Source organism: Ostrinia furnacalis, unplaced genomic scaffold, assembly GCF_004193835.3.
Source record: "Ostrinia furnacalis isolate ACB-3 unplaced genomic scaffold, ASM419383v2 OfSCF0954, whole genome shotgun sequence".
In the NCBI taxonomy this organism is placed as follows: domain Eukaryota; kingdom Metazoa; phylum Arthropoda; class Insecta; order Lepidoptera; family Crambidae; genus Ostrinia; species Ostrinia furnacalis.
The window spans coordinates 157,885-176,692 of record NW_021131193.1 but is presented as its reverse complement, the minus strand read 5'-3'; the positions used below and the strand labels follow the sequence as shown (position 1 = coordinate 176,692).

The window sequence follows — 18,808 nt, the reverse complement described above, 5'->3', positions numbered from 1 at the left end:
TAACTTAAGCGGTTTAGATTTTTTCATACAAATGTTTGTTCCCGCTAACTCCCGTTCCCGTGGGAATTTTGCAATATCCTGTTGTAACTAAGCTTTAAGTTTACTAAGATACCTGCATGCCAAATTTCAAGCGTCTAACTTAAGCGGTTTAGATTTTTTCATACAAATGTTTATTCCCGCTAACTCCCGTTCCCGTGGGAATTTTGCAATATCCTGTTGTAACTAAGCTTTAAGTTTACTAAGGTACCTGCATGCCAAATTTCAAGCGTCTAACTTAAGCGGTTTAGATTTTTCATACAAAAGGATTTTCCCGCTAATTCCCGTTCCCGTGGGAATTCCTAAGTATCCTATAACCTGCCCAGGAGTATGAAGAATAATTGTACCAAGTTTCGTTAAAATCCGTCGAGTAGTTTTTGTTTCTATAAGGAACATACAGACAGACAGACAGACAGACAGACAGACAGACAAAAATTTTACTGATTGCATTTTTGGCATCAGCATCGATCACTAATCGCCCCCTGATAGTTATTTTGAAAATATATTTCATGTACAGAATTGACCTCTCTACAGATTTATTATAAGTATAGATAACATAATGTTGTAGTAACATTTTGGTAGAGATACGAAAATCAACTTGATTGTGGGTGAAGGTCCATCCCTGAAGGAGTTATGATATCAAGGTGATGGGAGTTAACCAAGTATATAATTTTATATTGTATTGTGAAATAACATGAAAATAATTGTTCTGTGACCAGGATCAAAGAGAGATTCCATCAACGAGACAGTAGTTCTGGTGAAATTATAAATCTAGAAAATATACACAGGAGAAGACTAGAACAACAAGGACCAAGAGATAGTGTTGACACTTTGAGGAGCACTATCTATGTTGATTCAGATGGAAACATGAAAATGGATAAAATATCAAAGTTATGATGACTGTCGATGACTTAAAATAGCAATTAAAAATAAAATACTCAATAGGATAAGATTTAATAGATCTACCACCAAAGAAAGACAAAAGACCAGAATGTAATGCAAAAAACAGTCCAAAACATGATATAAATTTTCAAAATTTCATTCATATTGATACAAAAAAGGAGATGAAGAAAATGATCACCAACTACAAGAAAAGAAAGGAGAAAACCGAAACATAAGGTATACTACAGGTCATCTTGAAATACTGGCACAGGAGGACAATAAAACACTAAAACAACAATTGTATGGATACTAACAACCACTAACGGATATTTGGAGGTTTTTGGAATGCACTGTACATTTTCTTTGATTGGTTTGAGAAATTGCAATGCAGTGTGTTACTAGTGATGTGAAATTTTGTAAATTTATGTAAAAATTACCGGATGCGTTACAATAGAATGCGGTACTTTCTAATGAAATGGAAAATAATATTATTTGACTGTGTCTTAAAAATATAAAATCAAGTAGGTATCTATAAAAATAATGTTTATTCCTAACCAGAAACTTTAAAAGCTTACAAAGCTACATACAAATTCCATTTCTCTATCATGTGGGCAGTAATCCGCTATTATTCACATTTTCTCCCTGTAATATCTATAAATAAGTAAAATATAGAATAAATCAAACTAACTTGTCCACTAGGTTTTTTTTGTATTTCAAATAGATCATCAGTATAATCATTGGACAATAATCTATTCAAGGGATAACAAACATCTAAGTGCCTATAAGGGATCTTTGCGTTTCATTTACTCAATATCATTTCATCTACATCTTTTAGGGTGGGGTTGGCTGAAAATCAAACGAACGGTGCTAAAAGATTGTTACCGACTGAACAGGTGTGGTGAAATTCATTCTAAAACCATGTTTGTAGTTAACCAACTTTGTTCATTTTATACGTTGCTTATAATAATAATTTAAGTAAGTAATTTATGTTTTTTTGTACTTTTTGCTTTGCCATGCCACGCGAGCTGGCCATTTTTTCGTAATTTTGTCGAACCCACTTGAGCAGTAAATATCAGTACCTCTAGTACGAAAAACTTTCGAGTTCGTTTCGTTGCGTATTCAAAGTGTCATCGAAAAATTTTGTATGAAAAATTAAACAGCGCCCCCTAGGGCGGCTATAATATAGGGGGCGCTGTTTAATTTTTCATACAAAATTTTTCGATGACACTTTGAATACGCAACGAAACGAACTCGAAAGTTTTTCCTACTAGAGGTACTGTAGTATTTACGTAATAGAGTAGTAAATAGTTAAATGGGTCTCCCCCTCGACTCAATCTAGCATTTCTGACACTGAAAATGTGGCATATTTTTTTTGCTAAGTGCTAGCGAAAATCAATCGTTATTCTTAGTAGTTTTAATGTTTTTAAGCGTTTCTTTTAGTTTAGTCTTGGAAATGCAACACTCTTTTAATAATGCATGGAGTTTAAAGTTTAGAAAACATTAAACAGAATAATTAACTTTTAAAAAAAATAAAACCGACTTCAAATGCGTGAACACAAAAAAAACTAAAAATTAAAAATATTGCGTATAAAAAAGTTCATCCCCAATTTTCCACCCTTGGAGGTGAAATATTTTCTTCAAATTCGCATGAAACCACCCTTGTGATAATACCTATTCAACAAAAAAATAATCGTTCAAATTGATTTATAATCGGCGGAGATATTGCGTATAAAAAAGTTCATCCCCAATTTTCCACCCTTGGGGGTTGTTTTTTCTTATTTAAATTTAAATGGGACCACCCTTGAGGTATTACCTATACGCCGAAAAAAGATTTGTTCAAATCGGTTCATAATTGGTGGAGTTATTGCGTAACAAACATAGAAAAAAAAAAACATACGGGTCGAATTGAGAACCTCCTCCTTTTTTGAAGTCGGTTGAAAAAGGTTTATATGACTTGCATGTGGGTTATTAATTTGGGTGTTGAGGTGAGGTACATGCACATTATATTATTGCAAATGCAGTAGTTAAAAATCACTTTTAGTAGTAGTGCACTCCAGTAAATTAGAAAAATTAGAATAAATATTTTGCACAATGGTTTGCAACTCGGGTTCAATTTAAGATGCTTTTAAATAACTTCTCTTTATTTTTTGTGACTAATACATATTTGTTTTACCTACCAAGCGAATAAATGATGCTTACCTTACCATAAGTGTACTTGTGATTTACAATGTTTTTATTTTATTTACATAACTCTTGTCATAACTATTATAAATAATCTAAATATTTTATAACTAAATATTTATGTGTTCCTATAATAGATCAAATACGATCGGTAGATCTAAATTTAATAAAATAGTTAATTCCCTGTTATTTCTTTGCATGTTGTACCTATAAATAATATACCTACTTACATAAGATTTTCAATTATCCATTTGAAAAAATCTTGTTACCGTTAGCTTCATTATAAAACCAAATAATATTTGCAATTAAATAATACTTTAGTTTCATGCACATATTTTGTACTGAAGCTGAAGGCTGGAAGACAATCAACTATTTTTAACTAGACACCTACCTATTTGTGCATTACCGTATTGGTTTCGTATTGAATAAAAAAGGTGCCGTTTTTTAACTAAATGCCTATTTGTGCAGATACAAGCAACTCCGAGGTGATCCCATGTCCAGGAACCAGACGACCGTGTCCTCCCGGACCTCCTCCCGCGACGAGAGCCGCCTCAACTCCATCAGGATGCACGAGAAATGATGACGTCAACTTACACCACGTTGTGACGTCAACTCACGTCACACGTCACGCTACCTCAAACGCAATTGAAATTAGACCAAGTTCTAATTTTTCTTTATGATTCTTGTCTAAAAACAGGGTTTTTCCCGCTACGAATAAAGACCATACCTACTTCATGGGATCATTCCTAGCTTCACCTGGAATCCACATCCACAGAGGAACTGTGGCTAGCATAAAAAACTTTCAAGTTCGAATGGTTTGCGTATTCGAAGTACGAAAACTCCAACAGCGCCCTTGTAAACTTAGTATTTAAAATAGTTGCACGAAACTTATGTTCAGAATCAAAATTGTCACGTTATCGTTTAATTCGAAGGTTGAGTATCGAATTTTGTCGAATACACAAACTATTCGAAATAGTTGCACGAAACTAATGTTCAGAATCAAAATTGTCACGTTATCGTTTAATTCGAAGGTTGAGTATCGAATTTTGTCGAATACACAAACTATTCGAAAACGAAAGTTGTTCATGCTAGAGGTACTAACTATTTTACTTCAGAAAACTGCTGAAACGCCTACTGAACGACTTTGTTGTATTCACCCAAAGTCTACGTTTCGTGTATAGCGCTACCTATCTCCTAATAACTTACAAAATTAATGCAATAAAACTTGAGACATAAGATCGCCTTCTATTTAGATGGTACAGTCAGCGTCAAATAGTTTATGACACCCAAAGTGGCCAATAAGTTGACAACTCAAAAAACTCATTTAATTTTATTTATACAAAGTAGGCTTTTAAAAAGCATTTTTACACGTCCCAGTATTAACCCTACCATTGCTTCAGGACAATAATGGGCCAGTGCTGAGAAGAAGCAGCGCAAGAAACTCAGTATACACAATCCAATTCTAACAAAGACGTGTTGCGATCTTTTTCTCTACTATCGGTGTTACGTCACGAACTATTTAACGTTGACTGCTACCTATTTTATTAACATCATAAAACTATGACGCTTCAAACATAAGCAAATATTACCAAATTGGAAAGGAAAGCCAACAAAAATATTTCAAGGCGACAAACAAATCTTAGACTCGATTAAAAGTAGTGACCCATACAATATTTTGACTTATGCCTTTATCGATTAAACGACTGACCGATGGTTAATTTTTGTAAATTATAAATACTTCTAATAATATTAGAATATTATGTGTTTTTTTAATCTTTCTTCGAGTCTGATGCATTCGCTTGCTTCGTAAAATATTTACACAATATTAAGCTTAGGATAATGTTAAAAACTATATTGAGCACGATTCTTTGATTTAAAAACTCTATTTTATTTGTATTAAATAACTTTAGGTTAAGCACAAATTATATTCTAGTCCTTTAGGTATCTATTTTAATGTTACACAATTAGTTTTTAAGCATTTTAGTAATATAGTTTTATTAAGAATCTGAAAAAGTTCCATAGTTTAATTTAAAAAAGTTTAATAATTTTTCAGTTGAGAAATACTCATTGTTATAATTATAATAAATACATATTTAATAAATATTAATATGTTACATTTTTGGTTAGACTGACAAAATAGTGTACTTAGCTTTTATTTAAAAGATTTGAATTTTCAAATGAAAAGTATTTTTGTTTTGAAAATATTTTCATTGTTTCAATAGCCATTGGCCTAATTTATCGAATACGCAGACAAGTATTTATAAATATAACTAGGTATTGGAATAAATTACATAATGTAGGCATGTTAGTGGATACTAGGTAGGTACTACAGCCATTCCAAATTTACCTTATTACATTGCAACCAAAAAGATCAGTTTTAATTAAAGTAGCCTGACGTTATACTTTTCATAATATTAAGAAAGATCAATAAATACAATTTTAATCGAAAAACAGATTTATTATGTAGGACGCTGATTTATAATAATCTACTTCTAGCAAGATAAAATTATGCATTTATTATAAACGTGTATGAATGTGTGTAATAAAAGAATGTTTAAATAAATTATAGATATTTTTTATTTCCCAATTGAAGCTAAATCTTAGAACTGGAAAAATAGTTTCGTACTTTCGTAGCACCATTTAAATGTTTCAGCTCTCGTCCATTTTGCATTTTCATATTTAGAGACCATTTTAACTCGTCTAAAAATAGGATTTACCTGAATAGACGTATCAAGTGCCTTCATTACAAAAACAGGTAAATCAATACCAGGCCAGTAACAAATATATATAAATTAATTTTAACAGTAAATTAATTTACCCTTAGTTAGTTCCGTCTACTGTTCATAAATATGAATGATAACAATATTTTATCGGCCCAAAAACACAGTATAACCTTAAAAAAGGAAAATCATTATTTTACTGACACTTAAATTAACTAGGTACAGACGAAAACAAAACATCGAGTTATACAGGGTGTTAGGTAAATGGGTATATGAGCCGACACTAGCCCATGTTAACATAACCATATAAATGGTATAGTGAAATCAGAAATTTGATATCACCATTTTAACTTTTTTAATTTTCATACAAAATAAATTTTATAAAATCCGATTTGTATGAAAATTAAAATAATTAAAATGAAGATATCAATTTTCTGACTTCACCATACCATTTATAATATGCCCATGTTAACATGGGCTAGTGTCGGCTCATATACCCATTTACCTACCACGGTACCTATAGGTATACCCTATAGGTACCTACCACGCCATTTTATGTCATTATAATAGGTGCTATTTATAATAAAATGTACAGTAAATGATGTGCTGTCGACTGTACCTAACTCAATATTAATAAGCAATGAAAACACCAGCTACATAAAAATACAGACATCGGCTCATCAAGCTGAACTCGGTCTTAAAGTGCACCAAAATAGGTGCGATTTTGCAAAATCAATATTGTGTCTGAAGCTTTATTCCAGTAACCACTATCAACAAGGAATACATTCATACAAATTCCATTAAACGAGCAACACGTTACTATGAGTCTCCTACGGTGTATTCTAATATTCTCCTCAGTTTTCGTGACTGGAATTGCAAGTTCTTTGGACTATCTGGATTGTGGGGCAAAAAACTGTATTTGGAAGTGCTGTCCGTTCGGTAAACATGTTATGCACAAGAGCAAAAAGTGCATTTCTTACAATGAGACGATCCCCCATAATATATCTATGCCTATATATAGAGAGGAAGAAAAAGAGCTCCAGTTAACAAACATGAGCTTCGTTGATCAGTTCCAGCTGCTACCCAATGCTTTCCAAAATGTGTCGTTTCGAAAGTATGTATATGAAGCGATTAGAATGAATTTCGTCGTCTACCTGGATGAGGTGAGTTTTTATTTTTAAAATTAAGAAAAAATAATAAAGAGTTAATAATAAAAACTTTTATTGCCAGTAAAGAATACATAATGTCTTTATATCTATCGGATACTGCACTAAGCAAAACTTGTGTCGCAGTAACCTTTATGTGAATGTTAAACAAAAAGATCTTCACTAAGGAATTTGGGGAGACTCAGATCAGACAATTATTAATTTTGCTAACATGAGGTTTTAGAATGTAATTATTATAATTAAAATTGCCCGGTTTAATGTTATGGACACCTAGGTAAATATTATTATAACTAGGGCACTATTTAAGTTGTGAGCCTCGACAACATAACGTGTTGTTAGACGACATCTGATACTTTTAATGAAAAGTTTGTCATTTTTGGCTACAACCTTATTCAAAACTTTTTATCATTTGAGCACGTTTTGTATTATTAACATTGAATTGAAAATTATCTTGACTACAAAAACATGGAATTGACTTGCGGAAATTTTCGCGCGAAGATTTATTATGACTTTCGACGTGGTTAATCAATACAAAACTGAAGCGGTCAGCTAAATTTCACTTTTGGTGATAAAGATCTGTCTTTTACCATTGTAAAACGCTACTTTAAGAAGTATAATATTGTATGTCATTGGCTCACCAGTAAACTTTGCGAAAGTCGTCCAAAATGACTAATAGTGGCGGAAAACATTGATGTTGTCCGAAAAATGGAAGAGAAACCTCGTTATGTGATATATCGTATGATTGAGATAATTTTAGGCATTAATTCCACTAGCAGTAATAAAATATTGTATGACCATATTATGGTTAATACGTTTTTTTCTCGCTGGATGTCACAAAATTTTTCAAACGCTCAATAGGACGCTTGTGTCGTTTAGTACTTGAAAATGTTTGATAAATACGTTTAAAAAGCTTTAAAAGCCGTTTTTAAAATTGTGACAGTTGACGAATTAAGAATCTATGCATAATGATCCTGAAAATAAACAGCTATCGACTATGGAGATGTTTTAAGATGAACCAATTCCAACAAAAGTCCCATGCGCTCGGAACACTTTGAAACTTGCGGTCGCCTAATTTTTCGAAATATCCGATTATATGACAGAAACGTCACTAGAGAAATTTAGAATGGTTAATTCTTAATAGTAAACAGCCACTTTTTTTCCAAAAGTCTTCAGTTTAATAAGGGAAACTGACCAGCATAGTCGAATCGCCATTCGTGACGAAAATGTGAGCTTTTACACGTCTCGTCAAACAACTGACTATTTGAATACTCAAAATATGAAATAAACAGGTCTAACGCTACAAAATTCTTGCTTGGAATCTAAACACTTCTTTTGGTATCCATATATTTAAATTAAATGCGTGAACAGCGATTTATGTAGCCAAAAGCAACTGTCGGTGCGGTCAAAAACCATGCTTTGGAGGTGCCTCAATCTGAGTGGAAAAAATGCTATGAAAAGTGTTTCGGACACATTGAAAAGTACATAAATCATGAAAGACAATACCAATAAACGCAATCAATACCATTTTAATAATAAACTACTTTGTTTTCATAGTTAGGCTCACAACTTAAATAGTGTCCCACGTATGTACCTATTACTATATTCTTTGCTATTATCAAATTAAAAGAAAGCCTACTTACTACATCAATCAAACAACGCAAGACCTGAAAAAAATATAATAAATCGAAAACTATACTTTACATACATGACAGAAGAAGTTAAAGTTACAAATTAACGGTTCAAATATTAAAATTATGATTTAGCGACGTTTCAGAACCTAAACAATAACTCATCGCAGCCACTATTATCTACCAAATCATCAATTTCCTATATTTTCCAATATTAAATTGCTTAATTTTAATTACGTTCTCTAACTTAATAACAACTTTGTTTTTGGACAACTTATTAAGTGATGTTTGATTTGGGGTTTCTACATTTTGTAATGTGGTTTTCCTGAAATACAAATAAACGTTTACCTATCTATCTAAAATTGGATAAATTGTTTTGATAAATGTTACTTTGAGTAATATTTTTGACGAACTCATCGAATTTTTATGAAATTCGATGCCTAATCGAATTCTAGGACATCACGTTGTATATGTCGCAGGCAAATTGTATGATTCCGCATTTTACAAACGGCGTCGTCAATTTACAAACGCTCGCTGTTCTATGAAATGCCGAAGGCAAATTGGCAACTCGTTCAATTGATAAAATTTCGACTATGATTGTTGCAATAGGGTGACCATCATAAAACACATGTTGGACCAATCAGACATAATTTCAGAAATCAGGTAGGTATCCATTCAAGTAAGACAAACCTAAAATACTTCTACTCCTAAAGTAATTGAAATATTTTCGTAACAAAAACAACACTAGACTAATTTAAACTATTGACGTACCTATAGGTAGGTACATAAAAATATGACATTAAATAAGTTTCGATAGTCAGTCCTTTAGATAAGTCTTACATTTTAATTATACCAAGAAGAAGTCTAGAAGACATAACACAATATTTTTTATACCAATATATTCCGCAGCAGTCCTCCGAGCACCAGATTCCATTGTCACCTTAGCGTGTTTTACGTGCCGGATAACCTCAAAAACTATTTTATTTTTCCATAGCTTTGAAAAAGCTGCTCCTATTTGTGAATCGTAAAATTTTCTTAACTCACTAAGTATAATAAATGTCTTTTTTTGTGAAAAGTCCTTTGAATACGTAGAATTTGCACTGTTTTCTGTATCACAACACCGCTATCCGACGCCATTTTTCTTGTTTTAATTAGCAGCGCCTCGCGTGGTGAGAAAAAGAACTAAATACTTCAATTTGCCGCGGCATTTTGTAAACAGCGGTTGAATTGGCTATCAAATGTTTTGACATATTATAAAGTGCCAAGGCAATTTACATTTTGCCTTCGGCATTTCATAGAACAGCGAGCGTTTGTGAATTGACGACGCCGTTTGTAAAATGCGGAATCATACAATTTGCCTGCGACATGTATACGTAGTTAGTGTGATACGCATAATATGGAACTGTTGGTACTCATCCTGTTTTGCTGGTACTTTTCCTGTACCTTGTTTAGCCGATTACTGGAACTAATTACGTCTTAAAATAATAATAATATTAATTAACACATTAATAGTAATACATTAGTGTACGTACACAATAATGCAAAGTATTTCTGATGGGTTTTTGTAGCGACAATAAAGTTAATAAAGGGTTAAATAAGGAATGGAAAAATGGTGTACGTTAATGAAAAAGGGTATTATTGGGTAGTTAATAAGTAAAAGATTATATCTATTTCCCTGCTTAATAACTACATACTTATAAATGCGAAAGTAATTCTGTATGTCTGTTATTCCCACCTCTCGTTCCCACCACTGCAACTCCTGTATGGCCAGGATCTACAGCTTGACCGCCATAAAAACCCAACCAATGAAGGTCAAGTTTGTCCCGGGGGAAAGTTAAACTGTCATTGGACCCGCAACGAAATTAATCAGAAGAACATAAGTAGGAGTTCGAAATTAAAAGGTTCGACTTCCCTCCATTGCAAAGCGGATGACAGGTGACAAACAAAGGTTTAATAACCTTTCACGCGTAAACCTCTGAACCGATTTTGATAAATGTAGAGATAGATTGATCCCCGGGAAAGGATATTATTAGGATAGTTTTTATCCGGGTTTTTGTAACAGAGATGTACGCGATTAAGTTTTTCTGTGACAGACAAAATTTTGCGCCGGTGAAGCCGCAAGTAAAAGCTAGTTTCCTTATAAAAAATAACCCTGTGTTGATTACGTTACCCTGTGTGAGTTATTTCGAAATCGGAAATAACGGGTCACAAGATAATTGCTAACTTAAGAGTCTTAAGGTTAGTCTTAAGTTAAGACCTACCTTTATAGCGGGGAATCATTGAAATGAGTGAGATAGTTATCTTGTAGACTAAAAACTGACGCAAAAAAGGTTTATTTTGTAATTTGGTGACTGAAAAGCTTGCTTAGGTAGGTAACCAGAAAAACAACCTCAACTTCATCCCTCTCCATTTTGTTGAAAACCGGGTGAAATGTAATAAGTGTTCATTAAGCTCCAGCGCGTGTTTTGCCCTACACAATCAACAAAACATGTCAACATTCAACAAAATTGCCTATAAAAAAGTTGTATGTTAACATGTTTTTTTATTATGTAGGACAAAAAAACACCCGGCTTTATTTCCACATCATCCATCTCTCAGCTCACCTTCCATTCGGAAATCTGATTGTTTACTTATTCAAAGATCTGTCATCTCCTTTCCGCTTTGGTGGAAATCAAGCTTAAAATGTATGTGTAATACCTATTTATTACTACTTACGTACGATTATTTGTGATTTTCATTCAATTTACCTCATCATATTTCTCAGTAAATTATATTCGTTGCCCTTACCGCAAACCATAATAAAGCAAGGTAGTGAATAATTGAATTCAGACTAATTTAAACCTTATTATTACAAATATAAGTACATAATTGAAATCTTTGAACACTTGATTACGTGGCGACACAAATCAGTCTCCTGCCCACATTTTAACCATAATAGTTTTGGTTGGTTTTGGTTTTTAAGTACACATTTTGTGTACACATGTGATACACACAGTGTAAAAGACTTTTTATACAATCTTCTTTAATTTCATTCTTACTCTTGTTCTTTGGTTATAACTTCTCAGGATGAACATGAACAGCAGTTCAAAATGTGATTTCCGTAATAAAAGTCACCTTAAAGCGAGTGTTTCTAACAGTTCCTACCTATCCTCTAGCAAAACATTCAAACTCTTACTTTTTTACTCCGGAAACATCCCTATTGCCACAGTATATCTATTGCCTTACTAAGTACCTAGGTAGGTACCTAATGTATTATGTAGGTAGGTATTTTAACAGTCATTGACTGTACATTTTATAGAATTAGGTACCTAGTATTCGAACAATAAATGGTATTGTTTGTTTGATATTAAGGCATACAACATTCTGTGGCGAACAGGAAAAGAAATCAGTTTTCAGGGATAAAATAAATAATAAATAATAAATCATTTATTTGCTCAGAAACATGGTAACAAAATGGTCGATAGAAAATGTCAAGTCCAACATGTTTTGTCCAAATGTTTATTTATAAAACAAACTAGAAACAAAAAGATACAAAAGAGAATCTTAAACAATAAACAATAAAATTACAACAAAAAGAAAACCCTAAGTAACTGTTGATTCACGAAAATATAAATAAATTAAATTTTGAAACAAAAATAAATTATTCTATTGATATGCCTAAGTTTTGAAGTGGCAATAAGTTCATATTAAATCACTCAACACTCCATAAATTAATAAAGTCACACTACTCGTACCAGCTACCCATTTCCGGTCATGTCGTCTCGTTCTATCGCAAAGAATCGCCATTTGATGAGAGCGAGAGAAAAACGGAAAAGATTAGCTGGAACTGTGGCCCACTGTACATACAATCCAGACGGTCTTATCGTTGAAAAGGTACTCGTATGTACTTAACATAAAATATATTTAAATAGTCAAACAATATAATACTTCGATAAAGCTCAACATTGTTATAGCAAACTTAATAATATGACTAATTTTCGTGAATAATAATGTGGCGTTGATTCATCGTGGCAGTTCTTCTTATTGTTTGTCTTGTTTGACTGAAATGGCTTATTATAAACCTAAAAGGTCTCTTGTTTACCTAATATTGCTAAAATCTAAATTAATACAATCAATGGCAACTGTAAAACATTCATGTGGTTGATAGTTAACTAATCCTAGGCACAACTTAAAAATTTTGTGCAAAAGCCATGACCCAAGAAAATTACGTAGCTTAAATAGTTTTGCGTCCGATTACTGAATACTATGTAAAAAAATCTAATTTGGAAGCGTCAGAAAACGGTGTTTAGATCAGCGGTTCCCGAATGGTTGTCCGCGGAACCCTGGGGTTCCGTAGAAAGGCCGCAAGGGTTCCGTAAAAAATATTATCCCACGTTTCGTGACCGACGTTGTTCGCTCGCACCGACTTGTTTACGCACAAGGGAGGGGCAGGGCGTGCGGGCGGATTAGTACGGAGATTCCGCTAGGAAAAGTATAATCAATTAGGGTTCCTTGGCAAAAAAAAATTGGGAAATCCTGTTCTAGATACTATATTACAAAACAAGCCTAATGAAGAATAAAGGGAAACTTCTGGATAGTGCAGAGCGTACTTAGGGCTATGGGCGACAATAATCATTTACTATAGTGATCCGACTGCTCGTTTGCCTCCTGTCCTATAAAAAATAGTAACCTGTATGTTTTTTCTTTTCAGAATGGCGTTATGCATATAGAGGCTCCGAACTCTTACAATAGATGGACTATAGATACTCCAGACATGTACTGCCTGGACTACCAGCAAAATCTGACTGATAATACGTTTGTGTTTGGAGTGTGGGCTACTTTCACTGGCAAGCCGCCACCTCAGCCCAGTAACTTCTACAGAGGAGGTAAACAATCAAAATCTTGATTCATTCATGTATAAATTGTAGAAATGCGCCTTTGCTTATACCTAGGAAGTAACATCAGATCGAGCTCAACGCGCCCCTTGAGAAAAAACCACGGGCCTCGGATGGTATAGTAGTTACGCCACTGGCTATTGTCGCTTAAAAAGATCATTTCCATTGTTTACTTATAGCTTCACGAGGTTGGCACATTTAGCCAGTTTACTTATTTAATTTATTGATAAAGGTACAAACACAAGACATTCGCAGTATACATTAACAGCGTTTTCAGTATAAGATGTGGCTTACTGAAACCTGACGCGGACTTCTTGAGTGAACTTGAAAATAAAATTGATGTTGCAGTGTTTTGTTTCATTGTCTACAATCCACTATTATTACCCACTAGCTTACCGCCAGCGGCTTCGCCCGCGTGGACTCCGAAAAACTCAAATATTTTACGGAACCCTATTTTTTCCAAAATAAAATTTAGCCTATGTTACTCGTGGATAATGTAGCTTTCGAATGGTGAAAGAATTTTTAAAAACGGTCTAGTAGTTTTTGAGCCTATTCATTACAACCAAACAAACAAACAAACAAAGTTTTCCTCTTTATAATATTAGTGTAGATGAATAGTCGGCTAAACACAATTTTAGAAAATAAAACAAAGCTTCTAGACATGGCGCTTCACTTTTTTTCACGCGAGTTTTTTAATATAGACAAGAAAATCACTTTTATGGCTTTCAGGTATGATGGCTTCATGCGTGTTCTTGATCCTCGTTCTCGTGGTATACCTGCTGCTGCCAGAACTCCAGAACCTTGGCGGGAAAGTGCTGATGGCATACGTCTTCTGCCTGCTCTGCTCCTTCATCTGCTTGCTCATCGTCCAGAGCGGACACCTACCCGTCCTAGGCTGTGTGTGGACTAGTAAGTATCATCATCATCATTTCAGGACATAGGACGTCCACTGCTGAACATAGGCCTGCACCAATGATTTCCATAATGACCGGTTGATAGCGGCCTGCATCCAGAGCCTAATCTTGATGTCGTCGGTCCACCTTGTGGGTGGACGTCCTACGCTGCGCTTTCCAGTACTTACGTGGCCTCCATTCCAGAACCTTGCTTCCCCATCGGCCGTCAGTAACCTGTTCTGCGTACTATGTGCCCTGCCCATTGCCACTTCAGCTTTCTATTGATGTGAGAAATTATTTATAAACTGTACCACCAATTATTTATAAACTGATATAAAAGAGGTCGTGGGTTCACGCAAAAACTTTGGATAAAACTCTAAAGTATTAGGTACAGACAAATACGTTTATGAGGTTTGGAGCAAGTCGCAATAGCAATGTTTTGTTTCTCCATAGAAGGTTTTGCAACTCCACGAATGTTATAATTTATAAACGTGATGTTTTTGTTCATGTTTTCTTTTTTTTTCAGCGTACTTTACATACTTCTTTTTCCTGTCGAGTTTTTGCTGGATGAACGTGATGTCTTGCGACATTTGGTGGACTTTCAGGTAAATATGAATTATTATGGAAAAATCATTTGCTTGCTTAAAGACTTCAAAAAAGGATCAATTCGACTGTATTTTTCTTAATGCCCCAGAACTCAAAATGAAAGAAAAATTATGACTTAAAAGACATGATGCCGGGTTGGTCCCATTTGAACAATTTTTCAATCACAGCAACTGAAAAAATCTGTCATCCAGTTACACGAAATTTCAGATGCAGATTTTCTGTGATTTCAGTGGCTTATGATTCCTAAAATTAACTGCGAACCTTCATGTTTCAATAATGTCTAATAAGAAGGAAAAAATAATCATAAAAACAACTACAAAAAACCATTTTTTCCAGAGGGTACGCCAAGGCTCGTCCCATCCACCGTCGCGGCGAGAATTTCAAGTTCTTAATGTATTGCCTATACGCGTTTGGGGTGTCTTTGGCGATGACAGTCATGCTGGGCGTACTCAACTCCGTTAACATGAGGTGGTGGCCCGCGTTTGTTACCCCTGCCATTCCTGGAAAAGGCTGCTTCTTGGAAGGTTAGTAGCACCCCTGGCTTACCTGGAAGTCTTTAAATAGACTTCCGACGCAAGTCGGCCGTAGTAAGGACAATCGGTTTAGGTGGGGATTCTTGTATGGCTCAAACTTGGAGTCCAGGTGCGGTTTTGTTCCCCAGTCGATGAAGCACATGATGTCGTGCCCTTTGTGCCCGAGCACGCAGGAGGATTAAATTAATGCCGCTGACAATGCCACACTTGTAGCGGAGTTTTGGGCTGACACTATGTAGGTTTATTGTTCGTCACGATAAGAAGAAGAAATAGTCACTAACATTAGAATAATAAAATTATAAACGTGATTGCTATCATATACCTTATTTACGAAAAGTGTGCTAAAAGGGTCACCAATGAGCGATTCCACCTTCGGCCGGATCATCACTTTTTATCAGGTGAGATGTGAATGTGAGCCAAGGGCTGTTTTGGCTTAAAAAAAGAAAAATGACGATTTTCAGGCCATAAAAATCTTGTTGAAGATTTATTACAAAAATCCTTAGCTCATTGTTTTCTTCCATATTGCAGACGGAGAAAAGCTGTATTACCTGTACATGCCGTTGCTGATCATGATCATACTGAACTGGATGTTCTTCCTCATGACGGCCTTCAACATATGGCGCCTCGGCCGAGGCACTGCGGTGCTCGACTCCGCGGCTGCCGGCACACCAGCTGCTCATCGACAGCAGAAGCAGAGGTTTACAAGCAATTTTATCATCATCATCATTTCAGCCACAAGACGTCCACTCCTGTGTATAGTTTCCCATATTGACCGATTAGTAACGACCTGCATTCAACGCCTTCCTGCTACCTTTATGAGGTCGTCGGAATTTTATCTTTTTGAGGCTCATTATAAATACACCAAACCCGCCGAGCCGCTGACATGAATAATGGACTTTTTGTCGGTGGTTACTTCACTTCACACTCGTTCAAATAGGAAAAGTTTGTCACAATTTTATAAAACTACGCGAGCGAGCTAGTGATCTACATAATCTTGTTTTTATTTGCAGGTTATTGGTTTACCTGAAATTATCTATCCTGATGGGTCTGAACTGGCTGCTAGAGGTGATCAGCTCTGTCACTCCACGTCTTCTGGACAGCATCTGGGTCATTCCTGACACTTACAACCTTCTGATCGGCGTGGCCATCTTCGTCATCTTCTGTTGCAAGAAGAAGATATACGATAAACTCCGCTTGAGGTTCGTTAAACAGATTTTAATTCTCGTTTCGATGGGCGAGACCTTTGTCCAGCAGTGGACGACACTGCATCCATTGTTGGACAAATGGACTGCCCCATGGATTTCTACAGCAGCTGGTCCAGCAATGCCCGCATCTAGGTGATCACCAAACCTACGAATATGATAGATTTACTTCTTAGAATGTATTCCCACTGCATAATCCGGTCAACGACAATGCTCTTCATCGTCACAATCATCAGGCCATTGGTCTCCATTGCAAGTGTAGGTCTCCAATTTCACCATCATCATCATTTCAGTCACAGGACGTCCACTACTGGACATAGGCCTCCCCATTGATTTCCATACTGACCGGTTGGTAGCCTGCATCCAGCTCCTTCCTGCTACCTTTATGAGGTCGTTGTTCCACTTTGTGATGGACATCTCACGCTGCGCTTTCTGGAGCATGGCCTCCACTCTAATTTACCAGAGGCAAGAAAAGTCTGATGCATTGTTTCCCAGAGTGGGGGGCGCGGGCCATCTGTGTACTTAAATATAAAAAAACCTGCGACCGCTGAGAGAATGCATTCCAGACTGCTCGATACGACCTATAACTAATCTTGACTATTTTTTGGATGCTCGAAGGGGGCGCGTCTCAAATAAGTTTGGGAACCAATGGTCTAATGGATTCTTTCGTTTCAGGCTGTTATGTCTGACATCGTTCGGCGAGCACTCCTGGACGGCTTCCATGAGGAGCAGGTCCAACAGCACCATGACAGAGACGTCGAACATTAGCCAGGATGGCGCTCTGCAGATCAGCATCAACCCCAAAGGCCTCACCGACCAGAAGGAACGGCATTTTGTAAACAACTAAACGGCGATAACGACCAATATCATTTGAAGTAACAAAGTATACGCTGGTGTGTCCTAAAATACTCAAAATACTACTACTACTTAATAATGCTGCGTACCGAGGCGAGGAAAATGAAGCGATACTATTGTACAAATACATCCCTCGCTACGCATCATCGCACATCTCTGGTGGAAACGCAGCCTTAGGCCTGCATTAGAGTTAGAGCTAAAGCACACGATGCGCATCATGTGCTTTGGCTCTTACGATGTATAACGAATCTAAAGATTTATTCATAGATAGGTTAAGAATAGATTTAAGTCAATGATTCCAAAGATGCTTTTTATTGTCTACTAGCTTGCCGCGCGGCTTAGCCCGCGTCCGCGTGGAATTTCGTTTGTTAAATTTTCCTGAATTTTCTTTGCTATAAACCTCACGGAGCCCGAGACCTTTCCAACGAATGCAAAACCGTGGAAATCGGTTCGTGCGTTCTGGAGTTATAGCGTCAGGAAGGAAAACCCGACCTATTTTTATATAGTAGATAGATTACTTCGGTGGGGCTGTAGAATATTATAAATACCTAAATCTGCAAATCCAATGCAATTTGCTACAGATATAAAATGTTAATTTGTGAAAACAAGCACAACACAACTAATGACATAATTGATCTCATCTCACATCATACTGCTCAATCACTTCAATAAAAAGATACTAATTTCTTATTTTTTATTCGAATCACAATACCAATTGAGGGCTATCGTTTTTATACTTAACAGTTGGCACCCCTGGCGATTGACAGGACCTTACTCTACAGTGGCGCCATCTTGATGAGTGCAAATACGATAGTCCTCCTACCACTTTAGCGCTCACAAGTTGGCGCCACTGTCTTCGCTACTAGCAAGTGACAGGACCTTACTCTACAGTGGCGCTAACTGGTGAGCGCTAAAACGATAGCCCTCATTGAATTAAATAAGTAATATTATTAATAAATAAGTACAATTATTATTAAGTAGCCTATAAAATACACAAATTGTATAGATCTGAATAGTATCATGACCTACCTATTTAGTTTTTTTTTGTGATTTTTAATGGAGTCTATTATTTTCATAAACAGCAATGTCCATAATAAAAGGTAAAAAATGATTTGGCTATGGTAAAAAAATTTTTTAGCTTTAAGCTTAGAGTTAAGAAAATAATAAAATAATTCAAAGTGTCTTTCGTGGGTGTCTATTTAATTAATTTGACCACTAATTAGACGATTTAT

At 35.4% G+C, this 18,808-nt stretch overlaps 2 protein-coding genes across 6 annotated transcripts in view; both read left to right on the top strand.

Annotated features, from left to right (window-relative positions):
• The window catches only part of LOC114350668 (G-protein coupled receptor Mth2-like), a 40,157-nt gene extending 36,110 nt beyond the window's left edge, over window positions 1–4,047 (top strand). For 3 of the 5 annotated variants that reach the window (XR_003655718.1, XR_003655720.1, XR_003655719.1), the window contains 2 exons: window positions 756–1,155; window positions 3,568–3,756. Coding sequence is in view for 2 of the 5 variants with exons in the window: in XM_028301550.1 (XP_028157351.1) it covers window positions 3,568–3,679 (112 nt within the window). In the remaining 3 variants the exon portion in view is untranslated. Of the gene's footprint in view, window positions 1–755; window positions 1,156–1,753; window positions 1,812–3,567 lie in introns of all 5 variants that reach the window. The other 2 variants (XM_028301551.1, XM_028301550.1) reach the window with 2 other exon arrangements.
• Window positions 4,048–6,455: 2,408 nt separating this feature from the next.
• Window positions 6,456–18,202, top strand: LOC114350669 (G-protein coupled receptor Mth2-like). The gene is made up of 8 exons (XM_028301552.1): window positions 6,456–6,982; window positions 13,304–13,478; window positions 14,217–14,396; window positions 14,907–14,985; window positions 15,323–15,510; window positions 16,048–16,216; window positions 16,530–16,718; window positions 17,397–18,202. The coding sequence occupies exons 1-8, from the start codon at window positions 6,641–6,643 to the stop codon at window positions 17,566–17,568; spliced, it is 1,494 nt and encodes a 497-aa protein (XP_028157353.1). The 5' UTR covers window positions 6,456–6,640; the 3' UTR covers window positions 17,569–18,202.
• Window positions 18,203–18,808: the final 606 nt, after the last annotated feature.

Coding starts and splice junctions, on each gene's coding strand:
- LOC114350669 (XM_028301552.1), top strand. CDS start 6,641: ATGAGTCTCCTACGGTGTATTCTAATATTCTCCTCAGTTTTCGTGACT. Junction 13,479..14,216: donor CAGTAACTTCTACAGAGGAG/GTAAACAATCAA, acceptor TATGGCTTTCAG/GTATGATGGCTTCATGCGTG. Junction 14,986..15,322: donor GACATTTGGTGGACTTTCAG/GTAAATATGAAT, acceptor CATTTTTTCCAG/AGGGTACGCCAAGGCTCGTC.